This window comes from Rhizopus delemar, genomic scaffold (assembly GCF_000149305.1).
Source record: "Rhizopus delemar RA 99-880 supercont3.1 genomic scaffold, whole genome shotgun sequence".
NCBI classification, from domain to species: Eukaryota; Fungi; Mucoromycota; class Mucoromycetes; order Mucorales; family Rhizopodaceae; genus Rhizopus; species Rhizopus delemar.
The window spans coordinates 5,700,298-5,724,590 of NW_027137827.1; the positions used below are offsets into that span (position 1 = coordinate 5,700,298).

General features: G+C 34.5%; 9 protein-coding genes across 9 annotated transcripts; 5 read left to right on the forward strand and 4 right to left on the reverse strand.

Annotated features, from left to right (window-relative positions):
- Positions 1-293: 293 nt before the first annotated feature.
- On the reverse strand, positions 294-1,222 carry RO3G_02218 (uncharacterized protein; the record flags this gene model as incomplete). Its single annotated transcript, XM_067656809.1, has 4 exons — positions 294-428; positions 485-631; positions 684-761; positions 1,016-1,222. 4 exons carry the CDS (start codon positions 1,220-1,222, stop codon positions 294-296), a joined length of 567 nt encoding a protein of 188 aa, XP_067512910.1.
- A 5,136-nt stretch (positions 1,223-6,358) lies between these two features.
- RO3G_02219 (uncharacterized protein) lies at positions 6,359-6,603 on the forward strand (the record flags this gene model as incomplete). The annotated part of the gene is made up of 2 exons (XM_067656810.1): positions 6,359-6,372; positions 6,438-6,603. 2 exons carry the CDS (start codon positions 6,359-6,361, stop codon positions 6,601-6,603), a joined length of 180 nt encoding a protein of 59 aa, XP_067512911.1.
- Positions 6,604-6,756: 153 nt separating this feature from the next.
- Positions 6,757-7,773, forward strand: RO3G_02220 (uncharacterized protein; the record flags this gene model as incomplete). Its single annotated transcript, XM_067656811.1, has 6 exons — positions 6,757-6,788; positions 6,849-6,861; positions 6,939-7,044; positions 7,144-7,280; positions 7,384-7,417; positions 7,703-7,773. The coding sequence occupies 6 exons, from the start codon at positions 6,757-6,759 to the stop codon at positions 7,771-7,773; spliced, it is 393 nt and encodes a 130-aa protein (XP_067512912.1).
- A 4,551-nt stretch (positions 7,774-12,324) lies between these two features.
- On the forward strand, positions 12,325-15,405 carry RO3G_02221 (uncharacterized protein; the record flags this gene model as incomplete). The annotated part of the gene is made up of 3 exons (XM_067656812.1): positions 12,325-13,131; positions 13,210-14,188; positions 14,300-15,405. The coding sequence occupies 3 exons, from the start codon at positions 12,325-12,327 to the stop codon at positions 15,403-15,405; spliced, it is 2,892 nt and encodes a 963-aa protein (XP_067512913.1).
- A 325-nt stretch (positions 15,406-15,730) lies between these two features.
- Positions 15,731-18,143, forward strand: RO3G_02222 (uncharacterized protein; the record flags this gene model as incomplete). Its single annotated transcript, XM_067656813.1, has 2 exons — positions 15,731-17,939; positions 18,070-18,143. 2 exons carry the CDS (start codon positions 15,731-15,733, stop codon positions 18,141-18,143), a joined length of 2,283 nt encoding a protein of 760 aa, XP_067512914.1.
- A 634-nt stretch (positions 18,144-18,777) lies between these two features.
- On the forward strand, positions 18,778-19,324 carry RO3G_02223 (uncharacterized protein; the record flags this gene model as incomplete). Its single annotated transcript, XM_067656814.1, has 3 exons — positions 18,778-18,812; positions 19,040-19,073; positions 19,235-19,324. The coding sequence occupies 3 exons, from the start codon at positions 18,778-18,780 to the stop codon at positions 19,322-19,324; spliced, it is 159 nt and encodes a 52-aa protein (XP_067512915.1).
- Positions 19,325-20,085: 761 nt separating this feature from the next.
- Positions 20,086-20,550, reverse strand: RO3G_02224 (uncharacterized protein; the record flags this gene model as incomplete). The annotated part of the gene is made up of 1 exon (XM_067656815.1): positions 20,086-20,550. One exon carries the CDS (start codon positions 20,548-20,550, stop codon positions 20,086-20,088), a length of 465 nt encoding a protein of 154 aa, XP_067512916.1.
- Positions 20,551-22,652: 2,102 nt separating this feature from the next.
- Positions 22,653-23,075, reverse strand: RO3G_02225 (uncharacterized protein; the record flags this gene model as incomplete). Its single annotated transcript, XM_067656816.1, has 4 exons — positions 22,653-22,661; positions 22,712-22,738; positions 22,897-22,995; positions 23,031-23,075. The coding sequence occupies 4 exons, from the start codon at positions 23,073-23,075 to the stop codon at positions 22,653-22,655; spliced, it is 180 nt and encodes a 59-aa protein (XP_067512917.1).
- A 473-nt stretch (positions 23,076-23,548) lies between these two features.
- Positions 23,549-23,907, reverse strand: RO3G_02226 (uncharacterized protein; the record flags this gene model as incomplete). Its single annotated transcript, XM_067656817.1, has 2 exons — positions 23,549-23,738; positions 23,879-23,907. 2 exons carry the CDS (start codon positions 23,905-23,907, stop codon positions 23,549-23,551), a joined length of 219 nt encoding a protein of 72 aa, XP_067512918.1.
- Positions 23,908-24,293: the final 386 nt, after the last annotated feature.

The window sequence follows — 24,293 nt, forward strand, 5'->3', positions numbered from 1 at the left end:
AGTTTCTTTTTTGTTTTTTTGTTGTTGTTTTCACTTTCTATACACGAAAAAATCAATACTTTTGGTTTTTTTTTTTTTTTTTTTTCTACAAATAATATGCTTGAAGATCAAACCCACTTTCTGATGAAAGTGGTACAATTTAGATTTATTTTATAATAATTTTTTTTTTAATTCTATGATATTACTCTGTATGATATTTTATAGGTGTGCATTCTTTCTTTTAGAATAACATACAAGTAAACGAATTGATTAGAGTATGCAACAATAACAAAATGTTAATTTTTCTTCTTCCCTCAGGTATCGCCCTCAAACTCGATTGGATAATTAGTCCGTGTTGCTTGAGAGATTGGATCAATCATTCTTAGTTCATCTTTAATAGCATCCCTTGCCATTTGATCTAACTCTTTAGTGACCATTGACACTATTTTCTACATTACACTAAGCCCTTCACTCTGTCTCTTTTCATTTATAATATCTAGCTTACCTTAAACTTTCCATCACATTTGAGAACCAGCTCAAAAAAGGCTTGAGTACAGATGGGACCTTCTGTACCTACAAGTAGTTTATAATATGCCTCTGCTATAATATCAATCAAAGTAAAAAAGGTTTCAAGATAATCCATTTCAAAAGGCTAACAACAACACTTTTTTAAGAAAAAATCATATGTAAAAAATAAGCCTTACAATGTGCGGTAATATTAAATAACCATAATCACCAGTATTATCTGAATTATCAGTTTTCGTCTTTCTAAAGATATTTTTCTGTAAAGGATTTTTAGCAAAATGTATGTAAAAGATATATAATGCAAGTTACCATTTTTTGCTTTGATTCATCAGTATGTCTTTCAAATTCAGCCATAATTTGACTTAAGGCTTTAATGTAATCTAAAGGATTCGTTATATCTAAAATAGCGCCCAAAGATAAGCCTAGTGCATAAAAATTGTATGTTCTTTATAGAGTCAATATTCTTCAATCGGGCTATTATACGTACACACATCCTTTAATACCTTTTAACCATTTTAGAATTAGGATACATTGTTTGAAGATTTTCTCTTGTTAATAAAATAGTATTAAACCAATGTGTATTTCCTTCATGAGCTTTTCGAATGTATTTAATGGTGGCTACACGTTTGGATACTAATTCTGAGAGGTATTCATAAAGACCTGGTTGAGTTGAAGAACTAATGGATCCACTTGTTGGTGAATAGATTGGTACTGACATGTGTGATGAGAGAAAAGGGGAAAAGAGAGAATTTAAAGGACAGAAATATATAAACTTTATTGTTTCTCATGTCACACATAAAAAAGGCACACAAAAAAAGGAGTAAAACATGATCTCCTTTTCTACAGTAACCTTTAAATTGTATAATAAGTGACAATTTGTTATAGTTTATCTTTAATTGCTTTTTTAAATCAAAATTACGAGAGATATTTAAATTTACTTTTGGAACAATCAAAAATAAAACCATTAAATGGCCAATGTAACGAACTTGCGAGAATATAACAAAGCAAATAATTAGCCGCTATTTATTTAACATTCTTTTTAACATAATCAATGGGATGTACAGTAACATACACTACACTAAATAGTGTCGTAATCCCATGATTCATAATATACGGTTTATTTATTTCGCCACAGCGTAAGCTGAGGTTATCTTCAAGGCTATCAATTTTAAAATGAGCTTTGTTGTAATTAAAAATTTTACTGTGTTTACATTATTAAGTCATGATGTTGCCATTCTTTGGTACAGAAAATCTCGTAAATAAATAAAGCTTTGTATCTGCTTCGTTGCTCATTGCTACTCAAATATATTTGTTATCGTCACAGATACCACTATGGGAACACTGAGCCAAGCTGTATTAGAAACTACACGTCTCACTCTAATTGGCAAACTATGTTTATAACAAGCTTACAACAATGGCTGCTCAACTATGTTTATTCAAATTTTAATTCTGCGGCTCATAAACTCACTAGAAGAGACGCTTTCATTACATCTTGACTATGTTTTGATTATAAAGTTATTGTATTCTGTATTTGAATTCAGATATGAATAGAAAACTACTCTATAAGCAATTTATATAGCTAAGGTTCATTAACCAACCTAATGTTTTTATCTGTTAATTTAAACATTTCATTTTATTTCACAATGAATGCTGCGTATGAAGTGACTGATGACAACGATGACAATGATAATTGTATTATAAGTATTATCAATGATATATACCAGTATAGACATATAGAATGATAGTAATTGTTGTACAAAAAGAGTTTGTACTTATTGTGGAGCTAAAGAGCACAGTGATGATAAATAATGATAAAGTTTCAGCGAGCCAAAAATAACTTATTTTATTGAGCATAGGCTACCATGAAAAAAATTGAAGATCGATAAAATATATTAAAATGTAAATATTGAAAACCGTCAGCAGGAGAAGGTTAGTAATGGCTTGTAAAAGAGTTTATTCTTTTGACTCTTGATTCTTTTTCTTTATGGTTACATTACTTACGTGTACATAGGTAATGTAGTAAATTAGACAATCCAGACATGCCCATTTTTACGAATCTATAATAATTGACCCACATATTTTATTAGATAAACGCTTAAACATAGCTATACTCTGATTATGTACGATACAGTTAACATTCGTTCAATCCTGTGAAAATACGATTAGAAATTCCTTGCTACAATACTTTTAAAAACCAAAAGAACAAATTAAAAAAAAAAGATATATTGGTTTCAATATTCAAATTTGATAAGGATTTATTGAACCCTATGCTTTATATTATTAGAGATTTCGATTTACAATAGAGGAAGGAGTACGTTTAAACTAATGTCTTATTTACAGGCTTAGATGAGTATGCGACGTATCAAAACATCCATAATTGCCCAAACCAAATCAAATAAGATGTAAAAGAAGCTGAAAAATCTCTTATGGGAGCAAGGGTAAGAAAAAAAAAAAGAAAAAAGAAAGTGAGTGAGTAATAAGGGGAAGACGGGTCATAGACATCAGTGTGAAATCAGCTGATTACAATGGTAGATCTTTTTATATGAAATAGGTGGTTAGGTTCATAAAGGATGACGCAAGCGGTTGGATAAACGTGTTAGGCATTTATCCATGAAGTTTATAAATAGTTAAGGATGTGTCCTGTGCGGCACTTGTATGGTGGGGCATGTTATGTTCTGGTAAGGTAATTATCAAATTAGCAATAAAACCAAAAAAATACTTTTTGAGACTGAACTTTATCTTAGACAATCTCTTCTTGAAAAGAAACCATTACAAAGTCTACTATCTATATTCCTCTATCAGTTGGCGGGTAAATAAGTAGTTATGAGCGAAGATCCAATAATTGACATGTTTGATTGAAGAATGATCACTGAATCGATTATGAAAGTTTTAATTCGTTGTTTTTGTGAATCTTATTGTTCTTTAACTGATCTGGGAGAATTGTCCCGTCTTCATTGAGAGGATGGATGTGTTTATATGAAATTCTTTCAGTCAGATCAAAGTTTAGCTATTTTGTCATTATCCCAAATTGTTGTATAATAATACATTCATAATAATCTGAAAACGTCCTTCAGCTTTTGTATAAATACCCTTTGTGATTTTATTCAATTAATATTAGTCAAGGATCATAAGTAAATCCCTTGTCTTGTCTAGTTTTTTTGTCATTCCTGATTTAGTCTCAACCCAGCTATTTAATTCTCTCCAATACTATTGACTGTAAGCACCTAGCACTATCCTCTAGCACGAACTGTATCTAATAGTAAGCATAGTGGGCTGGTCTAACTCCATACATCTTCACTATTATTACTATCAAATATAATCAACCTAAAATCTTTTCGTTTTGCGTCTTGTTCCAGAGCAAACTAAAGCAACTGAGTCTCTCTCCCGGTTGAAAGACATATGCTTGTTTAAGAAGAGCCCCCACTTTTTTTTTATTTGAATGACTGTTCTTATTAGAAATAGGAATAATCCATCGATCCTCTTCTTCTGTAACACTACTCCCAAAGTCATGGCCGTAATCAGAGTACGTATTAACGATATACAATTTTTAATCATAATCTTGTTTAAGGACTGACTTGTTGTTAGCAGGTTCAGCTAATGTCTTGATAGCCATGAAAAAGTTCGTTCTAAGATGGAGGGTGTGTTCGGATGTTTGGTTATACAAAAGGCATGAGTTATCGTTAATGCCCGACTGAATTGAAGATTTATCTTGACAGCGCCTACTGGAATATCAATTTCACCATCACTGCATTTGATTGTTTTGTTGGTGGTCGTGATATCTTTATCTTTTTCCCGTGCCTTGACCAATTATAGAGATAATACTTATGCCACTGTCCCTCCATCCATTAGCTCCTGACTGTACCCATTCTCATCATTGATATACAGTCTGCAGTTGTGGTGCTTGCATAGAGTTTGTAAAAATGTCAAACATTATAGTTTGAATAGGATTCACTTATATGTTCTCATTTGACACATCTCTGCTTTTTTTGAAAAACAATCTGTAGATCAATAGATGAAGAGATTAACACCAAAGGTCAAGAGAATAGTATAGCATTTGTGGCAACAGCAACTCCACCTTGGTGTACCATATAACATTCTTTAGATTGATCAGATATGCTGAGTTAGCACCTTGAATCACCAAGACGGGAATTTCTCTTTCTATCTTCCTATCGGTAGAAGACGGTATCTCTCCTTTCGCCTTGGCCATGTCGTTGAGTTGCCTGTGATGGATTTTGGCGGTTTTAGCTTTTCCAGATTTCTTATTTGAATAATTTTTCTTTCATCTAGGAGCAATTTTGATTCGGCCTTCTTTTCTTCTGCTCCTGCCGCAAAGACGGGCTAATTTTCATGAAGTGTAATGAGGTTAATTGATCCATTAGAATCTTTAACTGTAGATAGTTCTTCCTCACCTTATATAACAAAGGAGAGACCAGATGAAGTGCTTATTTCTGCTTTCTTCTACTACATCTATCTAATTGACTCTTGCGATCTCTTTCTTCTTGAAACGTGTGTAACCACCAGACTTGTGGTCCCTAGTATTACAATATTTGCATGATTTCTCACAGTTTTACAATGACAATTTGTTGGCCTAATCGCTGTTGTAGCAATTTCATTATGCAATTCACTTAAGAGTACAGGGTCTTCTTTTGAAGATTAGATTAATCATTAGCTTTTTTTTTCCTTCTTGTTTCGCGACAAAACAGTATACGCCGGGTTATTGTGCTACAAGAATTACTTGCTCTTTTCGTATATTCATTGTTTTATATTTGGTGTACAAACATTCGTTTGCCCTTCTAGCTATATGCCTTGACAGTATATATATGTGTGTATTTCTTATTTGCTTCTTTGCTCGTCTACAAACCGTAACAGTCTTAATTCTTTGGTCATATAATAATACACTCTTTTCTTTGCTTTACTATAGGATTTATAAGCTTTGTGCTGTTTAGTCTTCTACATAAAGACGCCCAGCTACTCCACCAACTGTTGTGAGAGATAATTATGTGTTGTGTTGCTTTAAGGTTCTTTCTAAATGAGACGGTCCTGACTAAGGTTTAAATTTGTAGCTGAAACAGTAAATTTTTTTTTCTTAAAATTGTGAGAATAAGATAGCTTTTTTTTAATTGAGTCACCTTACTACATCATATATATCTGCATAATAACATATAACACCTGACCATCTACGTAATACGTATATTAATATTTATGATTTAAAGAGTATATAAACTCTGGATGTTTATTGTTGAAAATATTGTATATTTTGTTCCCTGACTTGTGCTTTATTATTGTAGCACAAATGATGAAATATTGGGTCTGGAGAACAATGATAATCACAAGAGTAAATTTTGATGTCCAGCGACATTGATGTTGGTCGACATAGATTACAAACAACATAAACAATAAGCCACGCCAATTTTTATATAAATAAGGTGAATATTTTAAACAAAATAACAGACATCCAATAAATTCAATAAATCAAATCCTCTTGCGCTTAAAAAGCAATCTTTTCTTATTGGGTCACAATTACCTTTTCTTTTCTTTTTATTTTTACTTATTCTTTCTGATCTGATAACGGAGTTACCACGAATCAAGAAAAACCCCTTTTATTTTTATCTTTTATCAAACAATCTTACTCTTAACCTTATTGATCTATAAAGGTCTGGTGACTACTTAAAGCCAAATTATTCTATCAAAGGAACTATTAAACGCTCAATCAAGCTAACTAAGCTCAAGTCATTCAAGGCTTCAAACCTCAAACTAAACAAATCTACATCATTTCAATACAATCCAAATCCCAAGTACTAACAAGTTACATCGTTATTATTGACAACAAAATATTTTAATCGATAAAGAAAATATGACAATTACTTGGTAAGTGTCATTCATTTTCCTGTCAAATACTTGTTCTTAATTGATAACATGTATATTTAATACAGGAAGGTAATAGAATGGCTAGAAGAACACTATAACCATGATAAGCTCAGCGTGGAATTTCTTATTGCTGGAAAATATATATCAGATCAAAAACATATTACAGAAAACGACTTCAAGGAATCTGTAGAAGCTTTACCAAAGCGAAATGACTTGAAATCAAAGCGCTAGACAATAGTCACAATCAATTCTGAATTTAGAGTAAGTTCTTTCCATTAAAATGCCTATAAAATAGCCTCATATATACTATGTATTAATAATGCTTGAACACAACGGAAACTTTGGGATTCTGGACAAACTTGCCTATTACATCAAATATCAGAAATGACATTATTATTAATGAAACATATCGCTTTGTAAATTGTACAAAACAAGATTACTCAAAAAGAACGATTGATGATACCACTTAGTTGTAGAAAGAAAATTAATGTAAGATACTTCTCAATAATAATCATTGGAAGGATATGTAACTAAACAATCTTTTTTTATTTATCTTCTTACTTTAGGTTGAGGAAGAGGATCAAGTTAAGTTGCAAGGTTTAGATGTGTCTTTAATGTCGTATTTGAAAACCTACTACGTGAATCGCCTTCACATGTTTGATGAAGCAAATAGTAAAGATCAATATTTTACTACGTAAGATTCATCTTTTTTCTTTTAAATTACTGCTACTAATTGTCTTTGCTTTAGTATTACTATGAATAATGTAATAGATTTAACTGATGAAAGCGTACACAGCCAACTCTCCCTGCTGAACGAAGATCAGCGCACAGAATTAAAGCGAATTTTTAGAATAGAACTTGGGAGATCGGATACCTACTGTGATATAATCAAAGAAAAAATTGAAGGAGTAAGACATAAATTACTATACTATGTTTGAATACATACTAATATCACCTTTAATTGGTTTAGTGTGAAAATAACATAAAGCATGTTTTAAAATATTTAAACAGTCGTATTATGAATGCCAACATGGAAGAAGTTGGTGTAATAAAGCTATATCGTCACATGTAGGTGCACAAAAGGAATGCTAGATAGTGTAACCAAATAATTTTGTCTTGTTTAGACTTGAAAATCATTTGTTCACACCAGAGATATTTAATGAAACGGCTATTAGTCAATATTCTGAAATGGATTTTGTTTTGTACTTTTAGGGCCCTATCATCAATAGCCTATTCATAGGCACACAAATATGGACACACTGGTATACATATCTTTATTGTATACGATGTCTCTAGTGTTTATTGTAGTAAATATCATTATTATGATTAGGGGGGATACTGAGTCATTCAATTGCAATTATAAATTCAGAATGGATCTTCGCTTACTTTGTCGATCGCTAAATAAGTCATATGATTATTGTAATGGTGAACTTGCTCGTATAATTAACGACATGATGTACTACGATGACAAAAAAAATTGTGCTGAATGGAATTGTTCAACTGGATATTATACTACAAAGCTATGAAGGGGACTGTCATGCTTTGACATGTCAATAAGATAACAGTCTTATCATTCTAAGCTAAATCTTTACAAATGAGTTTGAATAAGAATAGATCCTGATAATTACCAACTGCCCTGAACAGCCAAGTTTCACTTTCATCTCAACAGTTAATTATTAACAATTTTTCTTAAGTCAAATCATATCGGTCGTAACTATCTCTTGTCATTTAATCTCAGGCCTTGCTCAACTAATATAAATAGCCTTGGAATCTTTCTTTAATAAAAGCATTCGACTTTAGAACTATTGTTCGGTCTCGTTAATTCTTCTTTTTCATATTTTTTTATACTTAAAACACTTCACCAATCATCTTTTGTTTTTTTTCTGTGAATAAAGGTGATCCTGACGCTCACCTGTCACTATCGCCTCCTGCTCTATCTGAATATAGAGTTAGAGGTATCTATTCACATATTTTTTTAACATATTGTAAGTTTTTTAGGCCTCATCGCGTATTTATTATAAACATTAGGATTGCACAGACATCATTAGAGACTTAGGTAAAGATAACGCATGGTTAAATTTTGTAATAGAATGATCGTCAAACATTGAAAAAATTAGACAAGATAGTACATCTTCTTGAGCCTGGTTTACGCTAAGAAATTTGTGATATTTGAGGTTTTATAATATAAAAAGTACTAAGTCAATCAACAAATGTAAAAATAAGTGAGACTCAAAGTAGATTGTGTTGTATAATGGTTTAAATAATAAAGGAAAAGGTAAAAACAAAGATCAAGAAACAGTTTGAGTACTTTTTGAGACTGATCTTTATTTCAGTTGAAGTTAAAGTAAAAAATTATTCTAATTGAAGGCAGGTATTTATATCTTATTGAGTGAGTGGCTTGATATCTTCTATTGTAAGCGTTCTTCTAATATTCAGGTACTTTAGCAAGTGTTATCTATAATTATGATTATGAAAACTTTTCATTTGTTCTTTTGTATGTCTGTCATAGATTATCTTTTATTCTGGGAATTCCTCACTGAATTGAATAACGTTATTTTACGCGTTATTTCAATTATGTGAAAGATTAGCAATATTCCTGACATTGGATTGGATTTGGTTATTTTAGTTGATACGTCTTCTTATCAAAGAACTCTCATGAATACAATACATATTCTAAAAGAACATGTTTAATTGGAATTGATTGTATGATCTTATTTAAATAAACTTATATTTTATTTTATTTTAATTATGATCTTGTATTAAGACTTATATTTATTAATGTCAACTACAATCAGTTACTGTTCTACAACAGATTGTCCTTTATTCAAGTTAAAAATATGAGGGTATTTATACTTTTCTAATCACGGCTAAATATTAATATTTACAGTATATGACTATTGATTATTAATCGATATTAGACGATGAGTTATTTATATGATTGGCATAGTTTAACATCTTCTTATCCAGAAGTAATTATTAATCCTGATCCAGGAACTTATTAGAATATTCTGGAGTGGATGGGGATTTTATTTGAAGTGGCGTAATACAATGTCCAATATTCCTAATTTGGAGGACCATTGTTCGTAGTAACTTACATTATTACTTTATTACACGTGTAAATACCACAAAATTATCTCTTGTGCAGTTAAATTGCATCTGGGCTTTACCTCTTTATTTTAAGAGGAACTAGCGATATAAGATGCATGAGAATAAAAAAAAAGAATACTAGAGTACTCAGTAAAGTTTTTAATCTCTGTCCTTTGTCTAATGTTCTTGTGTTCAAGTAGCATCAACATGTAAGAAATTAGTCATAAACTGAAAGTCCAAGCAAATTCAACATATTAATACGCATAACCTTTGGTTTTTTTAAAAAAAAGAAAAACTTGTAATGTATATTTCTTTCATATCTCAAAGTTTTATTTTTTTGTTAAATATTAAAAAAAAGAAATGTACATGTTTTAATCGCAAGATTAAATAAAAAATTAAATAAAAAAACAATAGCAGCAATATAAAATTAAAATCCTTCTTTATTGCAGATTTCTTTATATTGCAAAAGAGCCCCGTTCAATGTGTTGTAAGCATAGTTATTTTCTATAAGATATCAGTTGTATTAAAATAAATAACGATACACAAAGATTAAACTATGATTGAACAATTCCACACTTTTCCAAATTTAGAACAATAAGATCAGTATTTGTCATCCTAGCGAGTCTAATCAATTGTCAACCCCAAAAGTAATTAGATCAAAGTTAATTGACTGGTTATTATTTCTATTGTTCAACTTCAGATGCATATATTAGAACATCGACAAGCTTTAGCTTAATCATTGGTTCTTCAGCATGAAGTGTTTTTAAGTATAAAAAAATATGAAAAAGAAGAATTAACGAGACCGAACAATAGTTCTAAAGTCGAATGCTTTTATTAAAGAAAGATTCCAAGGCTATTTATATTAGTTGAGCAAGGCCTGAGATTAAATGACAAGAGATAGTTACGACCTATATGATTTGACATGTATAAGAAAAATTTTATAAACTGATGTAAATAATCAACTGCTGAGATGAAAGTGAAACGTGGCTGTTCAGGGCAGTTGGTAATTATCAGGATCTATTCTTATTCAAACTCATTTGTAAAGATTTAGCTTAGAATGATAAGACTGTTATCTTATTGACATGTCAAAACATGACTTTGCCTCCTTCCAGGTTGTAATTATCTTTTCTGGAATGAATGTGGCAAGTAAAAAGATGTTTGTTTAACTGAATGTCAAAATGAGGTTTGAGATGTCAAGATGAGCTCTATTTGTTGTAAAAAATAGGTGCTTGGTAGGGTGAAGTCATATAACGTATAGTGGCTCTTTATATAAACATATAAAGTATAGTGTTCAAGAATGTAACAAAGCATTTAGGCGATAATAAACCCTAAACAGGAATTTATTGCTAAAGTGATATTTGTCTGTAAATGTGACTGCGTACAAATGTGCCAATACTGTAGTGGACTTAGACGAGTCTGAAAATGTGGTAAATGCTCCAAGAGCCACGCTTTTATTTTCCTTATTTGTAATATTTATAAAATAAACTATATAAAACCAATTTAAACTTTAAACTGCCTTTCCTCTTCATACTGTTATGTTCTGGTAAAGTAAAAGAAATAACAATAAAACCAAAAAATACTTTTTGAGACTGAACTTTATTTAAGACAATCTTAATCTTGAAAAGAAAACATTACAAAGTCCACTATTTATATTCTTCTATCAGTTGGCGGGTAAATGAGTAGTTATGAGCGTAGATCCAATCATTGACACGTTTGATTGAATAGTGATCACTGAATCGATTATGAAAATTTTTAATTCGTTGTTTTTATAGATCTTATTGTTCTTTAACTGATCTGGGAGAGTTGTCCCGTCTTCATTGAGAGGAAAGATATATTTATATGAAATGCCTCCAGTCAGATCAAAGTTGACTAGGTGCCTGATCCATTATTATTCATTTACAGAAATGATGAATAGTAAAGATCATGACTTATTTAGTGTTCATGTTTACTTCATAGAATGAATCTAATAGTGATAGTTTTATATAAAAAAAAGAAGAATATATTTTATTTAATAAAGATTTAAATTATTATCTTTTATCAATTTTAATATACTTCTTTTAGCTGTGATTATTCAATGTCCGTTATGATCAGACTCTGTTCTACAACATAATCCCCTCCCAGGTATAACTAATACCGTGTAGATCTTTTAGAATTTATATTGCCATTTAATTTATTACTACTTGTTGTAGAAGAGTGGCTGTTTTCATTAAGATCTGTTCTGGTTGTTTTAATCGTAAGATTAAATAAAAAAATTAAACAAAAAAACAATAGCAGCAATATAAAATTAAAATCCTTCTTTATTGCAGATTTCTTTATATTGCAAAAGAGCCCCGTTTAATGGATAAAAAGTTGGCATCTATTTATATTCTTTGTGAGCGTAGATATAAAAGATATAGACTCGGCAACGATGTCGTGCTGAAGAACCAATGATTAAGCTAAAGCTTGTCGATGTTCTAATATATGCATCTGAAGTTGAACAATAGAAATAATAACCAGTCAATTAACTTTGATCTAATTACTTTTGGGGTTGACAATTGATTAGACTCGCTAGGATGACAAATACTGATCTTATTGTTCTAAATTTGGAAAAGTGTGGAATTGTTCAATCATAGTTGTCGTGTTTGGTCATTAATGATGTCTTTATTTATTATTTTATTATTGATCTCAGTCCAGCCTACGTCAGACTATACAATTAATAGTCAGACGATATAATCCAGGGTTCATTCTAAATTATTAGTTCCTCTCCTTTTTCTTACTTAATAAATAGTAGTTGTTAGCTATTGACTTCTTACTGTTTTTACATTATAAGTACCAAATATCATATTTTTTTCAATAAGCCACTCCAACTGCTATTACCTTTATAACATGGCCGTCATCACCCGCAACAACCGCCCCACTCGCACATCTCGTGCTTCCATCTCTTCTGTTTCCTCTTTGTCCTCTGTTGTTTCTGAGGTTGCTTCCTCTTGTCCTGCTTCCCCTGTGGCCCCTGGCCTGGACAACTTTTCTGACCGTCCTGGGTCGCCTTCCTACGTGGAAATGGTCACTGGTTCCCGTTCTCGTTCGCCTTCTCCTGCTGACTCAGTCAGTGGTGCTATAGGAGAGAGACTTAACTCTCTTTCCATAAAGAAGGACGAATCGTCCTTAGTACGTGGTGACGCAATTAGTCTGTCCACTGCTGAAGATGACGTTGTGATGGAGGATGCACCTCTGAACAACGCTCGCCACGCCATTAGTGGTGAGAAAAAGAACGCCTCGCGTTCTTCTAAGTCTGTTTCGAAAAGTAAGAGCAGCATCCCTGAGAAGTTAAAACGCTTTAATCGTAAGTACGATGAGACAGCTGACTTGCTCGACAAGTTAGTTGAGAAGCGTGATCTTGAAGAAGATGAGTCAAAAAGAAAGGCTCTTAAGATCCAAATACGCGAGTATAGGGAAGATTTGGATTATTACGAGGAGCATATTACCAAGCTTGAGGTTAGCGCTAATGAAATTAGCCAAAAGATAAATGAGGTTGGGAACAATACCAACAATACTCGTGAGTCTGAGCCTACTGTCCCCATCAAGGTCATACCTCCCTTTCGCCTGTTGGTCAGTGCTGCTTACAATCCTAAGTATTACTCTTCCAGCAAGGTCAGTCCTGATGATGTGAAGAATGACAATGCCTTTAAGACAGTAAAGGACTTCATCAGGAAGTTTGAGGCCATCGTGAAACATTATGGTGTCAACATTGACAAGAACTGGCTAGGATAGCTCCAGTTGTCCATTGAAAATGGCCAGGATGATAGGAGCATCAATTGGCTCCAACATAAGCTGACTGTCGCTGATTTTAAGAACAGTAATTGGGAAGGTGCCAAGACCGCTCTCATAGACAAGTTTGGTGAGTCCTTCACCTACTTGCAGTATCGTCAAAAGCTGATGAGAATCAAGCAGCCCAACGGCGAGTACTTGAACATGTATGTGGACAGATACATAGATCTTTTGACCAAAGCCAAGTTTGCGGACAGTCCGCTGGCAGTGATGCACTTCCTGGGCACATTGCTTCCACCTGTCAAGGATTGTTTGGAAAGAAGACTGGCTGAAATACGCGCCAATAAGAATGCTGATTTCATCTTGGAAGATGATACGTTGTCGAAAATCCAGACAATCATAGAAAACAACAAGATGCATTTCATAGAAGAATGCAAGAAGATCTTCCCTGGTTTGAAAAATCAGGAACGATCTCAGTTCAAGCCTGCCGACAAGAAGGCACCAAGGCAAATAGAAACGAAAAGAAAGTTTCATGGCGACGAGCAGAGGTACTTTCCCGAAAACAAGAATAGGGAAAGGAATTTCCATAAAAGGCCGGCACACAGCACGCCTAAATGTCGCTATTGTGGGGAGAAATATACCCCAGGTCACCTCGACAAATGTCGAGAAATGGAAAAACGTCGTGACCATTACTTGAATAAAGATACGGGTTTTAGAGCACGCAAAGATGCACCCAAAAACTACACTGGTAATTTTTCCCAAAGGCGTAGATCATTTGAAGAGAAAATTCATAATGCAAACGATTCACGTATAACGGTTCATAATATTGAGAAGGTTGAGAAACAGACCGCTACTGAACCAGAGATCATGCAAACACATCCTGCGGATGAGGTTATGAATGACCTCTTAAATGATGATGAAATCATCAGTCCGTTTCAAAAAGCGTTAAAACAAATTCGGGAGAAAAAGAAGCACAAGCAAGGTAATATTCGTTGCTATAGTTTAAAAACAAAAGAGGAGACACATCCTACTATGCTTCAAAGCCCTTACTCATTACACACTCCTTTCTTATTGAACAATCATAGATTAATAGCTCTCGTCGACACAGGCGCAGATGTTTCTTTCATAAGCAAAAATGTTGTTAATAAATTGAAACTGCGTATTATTCCAGTTCATGGTTCATTACTGTTAGCAGATAAAGAAAAAACTGTTAAACGATTGGGTGTGACCGATAAATTAAATGTCGGATACAAAGGGCAAACTGTAGCTCATGAATTTGAGGTGTTAAATATGCATGATAAAGTAGACGCTATTTTCGGGAGGGATATTTTACCAAGTTTAGGAATTCACCTTGTTCGTGTTGCCACTAATTGGGATGATAACAAAGTCAAATTTGATGATTCTATTGAAGACTCAGAATACATTCCAAATGTTTCCAATGCTGGCACACCAGATGAACATGAAGCTTTACTAAAAGCACTGCAATCTCACATTGATAAAAATCAGCAGATTGATGTTCATTCCTTATGTAATCTACCAGAAGCAGTAGTGAAGTTAGACACCTCTCATGGAAAACATGCACATGTCCGGCAGTATCCTATTGCAAATAAGATGATGCCAATCTTTGATGAGGCTGTAAAAACATGGCTCGAGAACGGTGTCATTGTACGTGCACCACCCTCACCATGGAACAGTCCAATCACATTTGCTCCAAAAAAGGATGCGAATGGTAATCCCACTGATTACAGACCATGTATTGATCCTCGTAAAATCAATGCTCTATTGGAATCTGATAACTATCCATTGCCGTTGATTGACGACATTTTTCATGATCTTGCGGGTTCTACAATTTTCACCTCACTCGATCTCAAAAGTGCATTCCATCGATTACCCATTCGTAAATCAGATCAGGTCAAAACCACTTTTACTCACAGAAACAAACAATACATGTTTCGTTCAGCACCATTTGGATTAAAACATGTCTCTAGCCATTTCATGCGCATCATGAACCTCATCCTCAGTGATCTATCCAATGTTCATGTATACGTGGATGATATTGTGATTGGCACTACAGGTGATTCCATGGAGAAGCATTATCAAGCTGTCAGTGCAGTCATTGATAGACTCACTCAACATAACATGATCCTCAATCCTCAGAAATGTCACTTTGGCAAAAGAAGTGTTCATGAAGTGTTTTAAGTATAAAAATATGAACAAAGAAGAATTAACAAGACCGAACAATAGTTCTAAAGTCGAATACTTTTATTAAAGAAAGATTCCCAGGCTATTTATATTAGTTTGAGCAAGACCTGAGATTAAATGACAAGAGATAGTTACGACCGATATGATTTGACATGTATAAGAAAAATTTTATAAACTGATGTAAATAATCAACTGTTGAGATGAAAGTGAAACTTGGCTGTTCAGGGCAGTTGGTAATTATCAGGATCTATTCTTATTCAAACTCATTTGTAAAGATTTAGCTTAGATTGATAAGACTGTTATCTTATTGCCATGTCAAAACATGACAGTTCATCTGTTGGGTTTCTGCATTTCTGAAAAAGGGAAAAGCTTGGATCCACGTAAATTGACCAATATTGCTGACTGGCCCCGTCCCAAGACCGGCAGAGAAATGATGCAATGGCTGGGCACTGTCAATTACTTTCGTGCACACATCCCTTGTGCTGCCACACTCACCGCTCCTCTAGATGCGTTACGAAATGTTGCGTTCATAGATGATATCAATTGGAGACGCGAACTGCAAGTTCACTTTCAAAGCATCAAAGACATATTATGTTCCAACGTTGTTTTGAGTCCATACGATCCTACCAAGTCTCTTTACGTTGCCACTGATGCATCTAACACTGGTGTTGGTGCAGTTCTGTTCCAGAAATTTGACGAAAAACAGTCGGATGGACTCACTGTTACCACCATCAAATACCTCGGCTTCATGGCACGCTCTTTATCCCAATCTGAACGAAATTATTCTGTCACTCGACGTGAACTCCTCGCTATTGTGTTTGCTTTGAAAAAGTTTCACAAATTTTTATATGGTCATCACTTTACCTTATATTCTGATCATCGAGCACTCACATACTTGTTCACGTCCGATGAACTCAACCCCATGATGGTGGGTTGGATGGACACATTATTGTCCTATGATTTTGACATCGTCCATATACCCGGTGTACAAAATGTTTTACCTGATGCTCTTTCACGTCTTTTTCCTCCTGAAAAAGAACTGGCAGGGAGTGATTCTAATAGCAGCACAGTAAAACACCAAAATCTTGCTTACAAACCAAATCTAAAAAAGGAACATGGATTAAAAATGAAAAAAGAGAACCGAAAAGTGTTCTATGTCCAAAGTCCTACCAAATTCAGTGACAAGGATTATATCACTCCACCATATGAGGATCGACAAGAGATTCTTGATGGAGTCCATAAATTCGGACATTTTGGAGCTGATCATATTGTAAAATCAATCCACAACCAAAACCTACATTGGCCAATTTTATTAGCCGATGCAGTAAACTATGTAAGCAAGTGCAATACCTGTCAAAAGTACAATATTGCTAAAAAGGGTTATAATCCTCATCGACCTGTCTACGCTTATGTTCCTGGGGATGCCTATGCTTTTGATTTAATTGGGCCTTTTCAATCCAGTAGCAACATGTATACATACGTGTTGATTCTAGTCGACATTTGCACCAGATTCTGCGTATTGAAACCCCTAGTAGACAAAAAGGCAAAAACCGTCGCAGGTGCCATGGTTGATACATTTTCCTTACTCGGCTATCCTAGACACTTTGTATGTAGCGATAACGGCTCTGAATTCAAAAATGAAATTTTAGAGAATCTGTTCAATGCAATGGGTATCGACAAAAGATACACTACTCCTTACCATCCCTCAGCAAATGGAGCTGCTGAACGTTACGTTCAATCTGCTAAAAAGATATTAGCAAAGTTCCTTGAAGGTGCCACCGAAGATTGGCATCATTACATTCCATCTGTGCAGCTCATGATCAACAATAAGATCTCCACACGCTTGCAGACCACACCTTTTTCATTGATGTTTGCTCGCAACATAAATGACTTCATTGAATACAGGGATGATGCTGGTGAATTAAAAAAGAAGGAGTACATGCCGCGCGATGAGTTGCTGAAAAGAATCGACTATATGTCGCAAGTTGTCTTCCCTGCTATACAGGATAGGACCGACCTTTACACCAAAAGGCAAAAGGAAAAAGCTGACAGCAAAAATCGTCAGTCCACATTCCCGGAAGGAAGTTACGTAATGGTGCGTGACAGAGAGCAGTACAATAGCCTCTCCCCGGTTTACAAAGGTCCATATCGTGTTGTACGCCAAGTACAAGGTGGTGCTTATATACTTCGTGATGTTGACGAAACGCTCATGTCTCGAAATTATTCTCCAGAAGAATTAAAGCTTATTTCACAGGATGAAATCATTCCAAAAGATGAATTGTACGAAATTGAGGCAATCATCAATCATAGAGGCGAACCTGGAAATAGAGAATACCTCGTACGCTGGAAAAACTATAGCAAAGACGATGACAGCTGGTTAACTGCTGAGGCATTCACTGATCCCGAGTCAATTAACATTTATTGGCGCAAGCTGGGTAAATCCATAAATCAAAATGGTGAAGTAGTAAAAAAGAAAAATAATGAGGCTGAAAAGAACAAAAAGCAAAAATTGCCCTCAGACTACGCCCCTAGTAAATTATTGACTACGACAATTATGAATGAACAGTCAAAGTCTGGAACTATGTCGCACAATAGACAATCTCATAATACAAAAGAAAAAAAGAAAGCTCAACCCAAACGTAATGGCAATGCTTTATCCAGATATCCCAAACGAAGACTACAACAAAGTCAAGAAGGCTTTGATCGAAAAACAGATCATCATGAAAGCTCTGTAAAAAATGCTGTGACTGCAAATAGTAATCTTAGGCACAGCAAGCGCATAAAGAGAAATTAGGTCACACAAAAATTTATAACTGTTCAAACACTTCCTATTCAACTTCCAAACGTTGATACCAACTGGTAGGGGATGATGTCGTGTTTGGTCATTAATGATGTCTTTATTTATTATTTTATTATTGATCTCAGTCCAGCCTACGTCAGACTATACAATTAATAGTCAGACGATATAATCCAGGGTTCATTCTAAATTATTAGTTCCTCTCCTTTTTCTTACTTAATAAATAGTAGTTGTTAGCTATTGACTTCTTACTGTTTTTACATTATAAGTACCAAATATCATAATAGTTTAATCTTTGTGTATCGTTATTTATTTTAATACAACTGATATCTTATAGAAAATAACTATGTTTACAACACTGGTCTTTCGTTTGCCTGTATGAGAAGTATTTATTAACTTCACGTTTGAAGTGTTTTAAGTATTAAAAATAAGAAGAAGAAGAATTAACGAGACCGAACAATAATTCTAAAGTCGAATACTTTTATTAAAGAAAGATTCCAAGGCTATTTATATTAGTTGAGCAAGACCTGAGATTAAATGACAAGAGATAGTTACGACCTATATGATTTGACATGTACAGTGACTCCCAAAGCTGTCCCAATGTTTTGTAAGTTTGTCTTTTACCGTCAATGGTGCGATTACTGATTGCGTAAAGTATGCCTTGTTGTACCTCATTTGAGAGCTGTGGTGGTGTACATGTATGTGGTACAGACTGCTTCTCAATTGATGTAGCACAGACGGAGATAATGAATGTAAAAAATGACCGGTGCATTGGGACAGTTTTGGGAGCATATTGAAAAAATCACAATTTCTTTATTTATTTATTATTAATAGTTTGACAAATGTCCTTTGTTCTAAATATACTTACGTATACGTTGTGGCATACTTTCTGTAGCTTTTTATCACTCTTCCGGCATCATAAGCTCGTATCAAACTTGATTAGACGTTCATAAAGCCCATTCATGCATTTTGGTACAGTTTCATAGTAATTAAGCCTCCTTTTCATCAATGATCACATGTTTTCCGTAGTCTTTAAGTCTGGAGATTGTTCAGGCCATTGTAAAACATTATAAAGTCGTTTTTGAGGGTACTACTTTACTACTTTCGGAGTATGATTAGGGTCGTTGTCATGCTGGCAAATCACCTGATGACGTTCGAAGCCTACTTTATCGACACCTTATTCTATCGTACGCTCCAACTTACCTTCCAAGGTCTCTTTGTACATTGCTTTGTCCATATTACCATTGGTTTTGCACATCCAACCGACTCCAGCATAGGTAATGGTATTCCACAGCATGATATTGCATCCATCGTGTTTAATAGCAATCTTCACGTGATGGCGTTTGAGGCTTTCCCCTGATCGAATCCAAGCCTAGGTGTGTCCATCCAAATTAAATCTATTTATTTTTGTCTCGTCTGGCCAAAAAACGCGCTCCTAGTCATCTACTGTCGAGTTACTGTGAGCAATACAGTGCCTCACAAAACCCTTCAAGTGTTTTGGTTTTTTTCGTTTTCTGCTTGTCACCGAGTACTAAGTACAGCAATTGGTAGCATGCCATACCTCATCTGAAAGCCACGGTGATAGGGTACTTGGAAAATGTTTAAACTCCAAGTTTCATTTAATGGCAGCGGAGTAATAACATTTTAAAAACAGGCACACACTTGAAGGGTTTTGTGGGATTTTTATTTTATAACAATTTACATTTAGTATGACCCCTTTTTGCATTGTAAACTGCTTTAATACGTTCAGGCATACTTTCTATGAGTTTTTGGCTCTCATTCTGAGTAATTGACTCCCAAACGCTCTCTACTCTTGACCATAACTCAAGCATTCCGTCGGGCTGCTTTTCATACTGCAATAAGCGTCTTTTCAGAATTGACTAAAGATTCTCAATAGGATTTAAGCCTGGAGAGTGAGAAGGCCATCTTAATACAGTAATATTATTGTTGTCCAGCCACTCAGAGACCTTTTTAGCAGTATGGATACTAGCATTGTCTTGCTGGAATATAATATCTTCTTTTTCAAGATCATACCAATCAATCGTTTTCATTAACTCATCTTCCAAAATACCAATGTAAAAGTCAGAATTAATGCTTCCCTTGATATTGGATAGGTATTCAACACCATGCCATGTTAAACAGCCCCACAGCATCAATGAGCCTCCTCCATGCTTGATCATATGCTGAACCTGAAAGTCTTTTAATTTATCGCCATTAGTCCAAGTCCATTGTAAACCATCTGAACCAATTCTATTCACTTTAGTTTCGTCGCTGAAAATTACTTTTTTCCAATCGTCGATGGTCCATGATAGATGTGCACGGGCAAATTCATATCTTTCCTTCATACGGTGCTTCGTCAAAGATAGGACTTTAGGCTTATGAATTGCTGCATAACCTGAATCTTTTAAAAAACGTCGTATAGTCTGTGCACTGATATTTTCACCGTCTTCCAACAGCTTTCTAGAAGCATCTGAAGCATTTTTGTAATTGCCAGAGTTGAAATTTCGCAAAATTCGCCGACCCAGTAATGTCGAGATTAGGCATGGTCTGCCTCCATTAGTTTTTAAATCTCCCAAATCGTGGTTTTTTCGAATTTTTGAAACTGTTCCAGTACTAACACTGGTCTTTTTTGTTATTTCTTCACCAGAAACCCCTTCTTTAAGAAGTTCAACAATTCTGTTCTGAATGTCATTGCTAATTGGTCGCATGTCACTTAATTGGGTAATGTTAAAAAAAAAGAGCAAAAAAAATATAGAAAAATGTAAAAAGCAAAAAACTTTTACATAAAACAATAATAAGCCACACTTTTGTGATGTTTATGATGATTTTTACGACATTAACTTGAGATTTTTTAAATCCCACAAAACCCTTCAAGTGTGTGCCTGTTTTTAAAATGTTATTACTCCGCTGCCATTAAATGAAACTTGGAGTTTAAACATTTTCCAAGTACCCTATCACCGTGGCTTTCAGATGAGGTATGGCATGCTACCAATTGCTGTACTTAGTACTCGGTGACAAGCAGAAAACGAAAAAAACCAAAACACTTGAAGGGTTTTGTGAGGCATTGTACACCAAGAAAGTTTGTTGCGGATATTCTTTGCACTGAGTAATGGCTTCTTTGACTTCTCAATCGCGCCTAAGACTGTCTTTAGAAGGGATTTATGAGCTGTTTCAACACCTACGTTCTTTCCAATATCGTTTTCAAGACATTTGGTAACCTTCACAGCACTCGGAACGCAATTTTTGGTGAGCTGGCGTACATAGTAATGTTCATCAGCTGCAGACAATACCTTGGATCGACCCCCGTTCGGCCTCATAACACTAGAGCAATGTGTTTTTCGGAGTCTTCTAATCGTACTCTTACTTAAACCCGTCAATTCTTCCATCTCCCGAACTGACTTATCTTGTTTAAGGAAAGTAATAGCTTGAAATACCATATCTTCTGGGACTTGTTTCACGTTGAGATTTAATGAGCGAGTTATAGCCGAATAGGAGCTTTAAATCCCAGCAGATAATAATTAGGACATCGGATACGTTTGTGGCGCTAATATATTCAGTTTGGTGATTGTATGCAAGTTGTGGATGGATATTTTATAGATATTCTGATTTTTTCAATATGCTCCCAAAACTGTCCCAATGCACCGGTCATTTTTTACATTCATTATCTCCGTCTGTGCTACATCAATTGAGAAGCAGTCTGTACCACATACATGTACACCACCACAGCTCTCAAATGAGGTACAATAAGGCATACTTTACGCAATCAGTAATCGCACCATTGACGGTAAAAGACAAACTTACAAAACATTGGGACAGTTTTGGGAGTCACTGTATAAGAAAAAGTTTATAAACTGATGTAAATAATCAACTGTTGAGATGAAAATGAAACGTGGCTGTTCAGGGCAGTTGGTAATTATCAGGATCTATTCTTATTCAAACTCATTTGTAAAGATTTAGCTTAGAATGATAAGACTGTTATCTTATTGACATGTCAAAACATGACTTTGCCTCCTTCCAGGTTGTAATTATCTTTTCTGGAATGAATGTGGCAAGTAAAAAGATGTTTGTTTAACTGAATGTCGAAATGAGGTTTGAGATGTCAAGATGAGCTCTATTTGTTGTAAGAAATACAGTAGGTCACAAAACTGCTGCAAGGAATTGCAAAATTCAGGTTTTACAGCTGGTTGTCCATGGGTACTGCACCAAACTATCTCAAACCTTGACTGTTTGTACCTCAATAGAAAGTGCATTTATTCGTCGATTATCGGATATGGGCAATGGTTATTGGTGGAATTTGAGATCGCTAAAGGTAGTATTATGAACATCCGACATTTTTTACTTGTTCAGATATGTTTGAAATGACGAATTTTAATACGACCCAACCGGTTGCTATCATAATTTTTCACATTCTTGACATGATTAGAATGATGCCAGTATATAAAAGCGCTTACAATTCCTTTATTTTAAATTTTATATTCCCTTATTTAAATTATTTCTCTTTTTTACCCTATCGTCAATCGCATGCCTAAACGGCTGTCAGAGGAGATAATAAACGATCACAAACAGGCATTAACCGCATCCACATCAATGTATGATATTTCCAAGGAGCCTGGATTACATTAATCAACTGTTAGTAGATACTCTAGACGGCTGTTTTCAAGTAGGACAGTAAACACAGGTGGTAGACCTACAGTAGTCTCCAAAGTGACGAAGCGATTAATCAAAAGAAAAGTCATGGAATGGGTTCTAAAGGCTTCTAAAGAGGTGTACCGGGAGCTGGTTGGATTTGGCTATGATATCTCATACCAGTCAGAAATTAACGTACTGAAATCAATGGAGTTCCATTTTCTGATAGAAAAAAAGAAGCCATTTCAGACAAAAACGCATACGTAGCATCAGTTAGAACGGGTCAAGGAGCATCAGGATTAGGCAATGAGTGACTGACAGCAAACAGTGTACTTTAATGAGACCAAGCTCAGCGTATAGGGCTTTGATGATGCTGATCACTATTGGAAACGGCCAAGTGACCTTTTTCAACATCATGACCTGCATTTTGTAATCCAGCATGAAGCTAGCAAATTGATGTCCTGGTGTTGTATAACCTCTGAAGGACCAGGATATGCTTGCTAAATTTACGATGGAAACTTGAACTCGGGTGTTTACCAGCATATTTTGAACACTACGCTTCGTGATACTATGAAGTACTACAATTTCGACTGGTCCAACATTTACTTTTAGCATGACAATGACCCAAAGCACAAGGCATAATCTACAATAGCCTAGTTATGTAGTCACCAAGAGAGCTATGTTAACTATTGGCCAGCTTAGATCCCCGACTTAAATTCAATCGAGCACGTAGGACATCAATTGAAGTTGAAATTCAACTATTACGAATATAGAGCAAAGAACATGGATGTGTTTTGGGAACGAGTTGATGAAATATGAAATGACTTCCATAAAGATCTTTGCCAAGGTCATGTAGATAACATTCCGGAAAGAACTCAAGAGATTATTAATAGAAAAGTAGGACCAACTAAATATTAATAAATAAATTCATTACGTTCAAATTTTCATTTTTTCAAATTTTCAAATTGCGCATCTCATACTTCCTTCAATACTTATCCAATAGGGCTTAAACTCTTTCGGATTTTTCAAGACATGTAGAAGATTTACTATGTGGGAACAGAGGCAGTTTGTGCCATTGTAACAGGATGTGCGCTACAAAAACCAAGAAAAATGGATTCCTTGCAGCAGTTTTGTGACCTACTGTATTTTTTTTTTTTTTTTTGCAAATTTGAATATGCGAAAAAAGAAAAAGTTACTTATTTCTATCAACTTGCTAGGGGAAAGAAAAACAAACAGAAATAGAATAACAGCATGATGAGCAAGTTATTAGTAGCAGCAGTAACAGTGACAACGATGAAATAAATTATGTAAACGAAATAAGAGGAAGAGGAAGACCAAGGCTGAGTGAAAAAAAAAAGAAAAAAGAAGACAGGAAGACAGTCCTAGACAAAAGAATCCTCGAGGTCGACCCCGTAAAGCAAGAGAGCCAGTACAGACTAAAAAAGGTTTTATGGATAGCTTT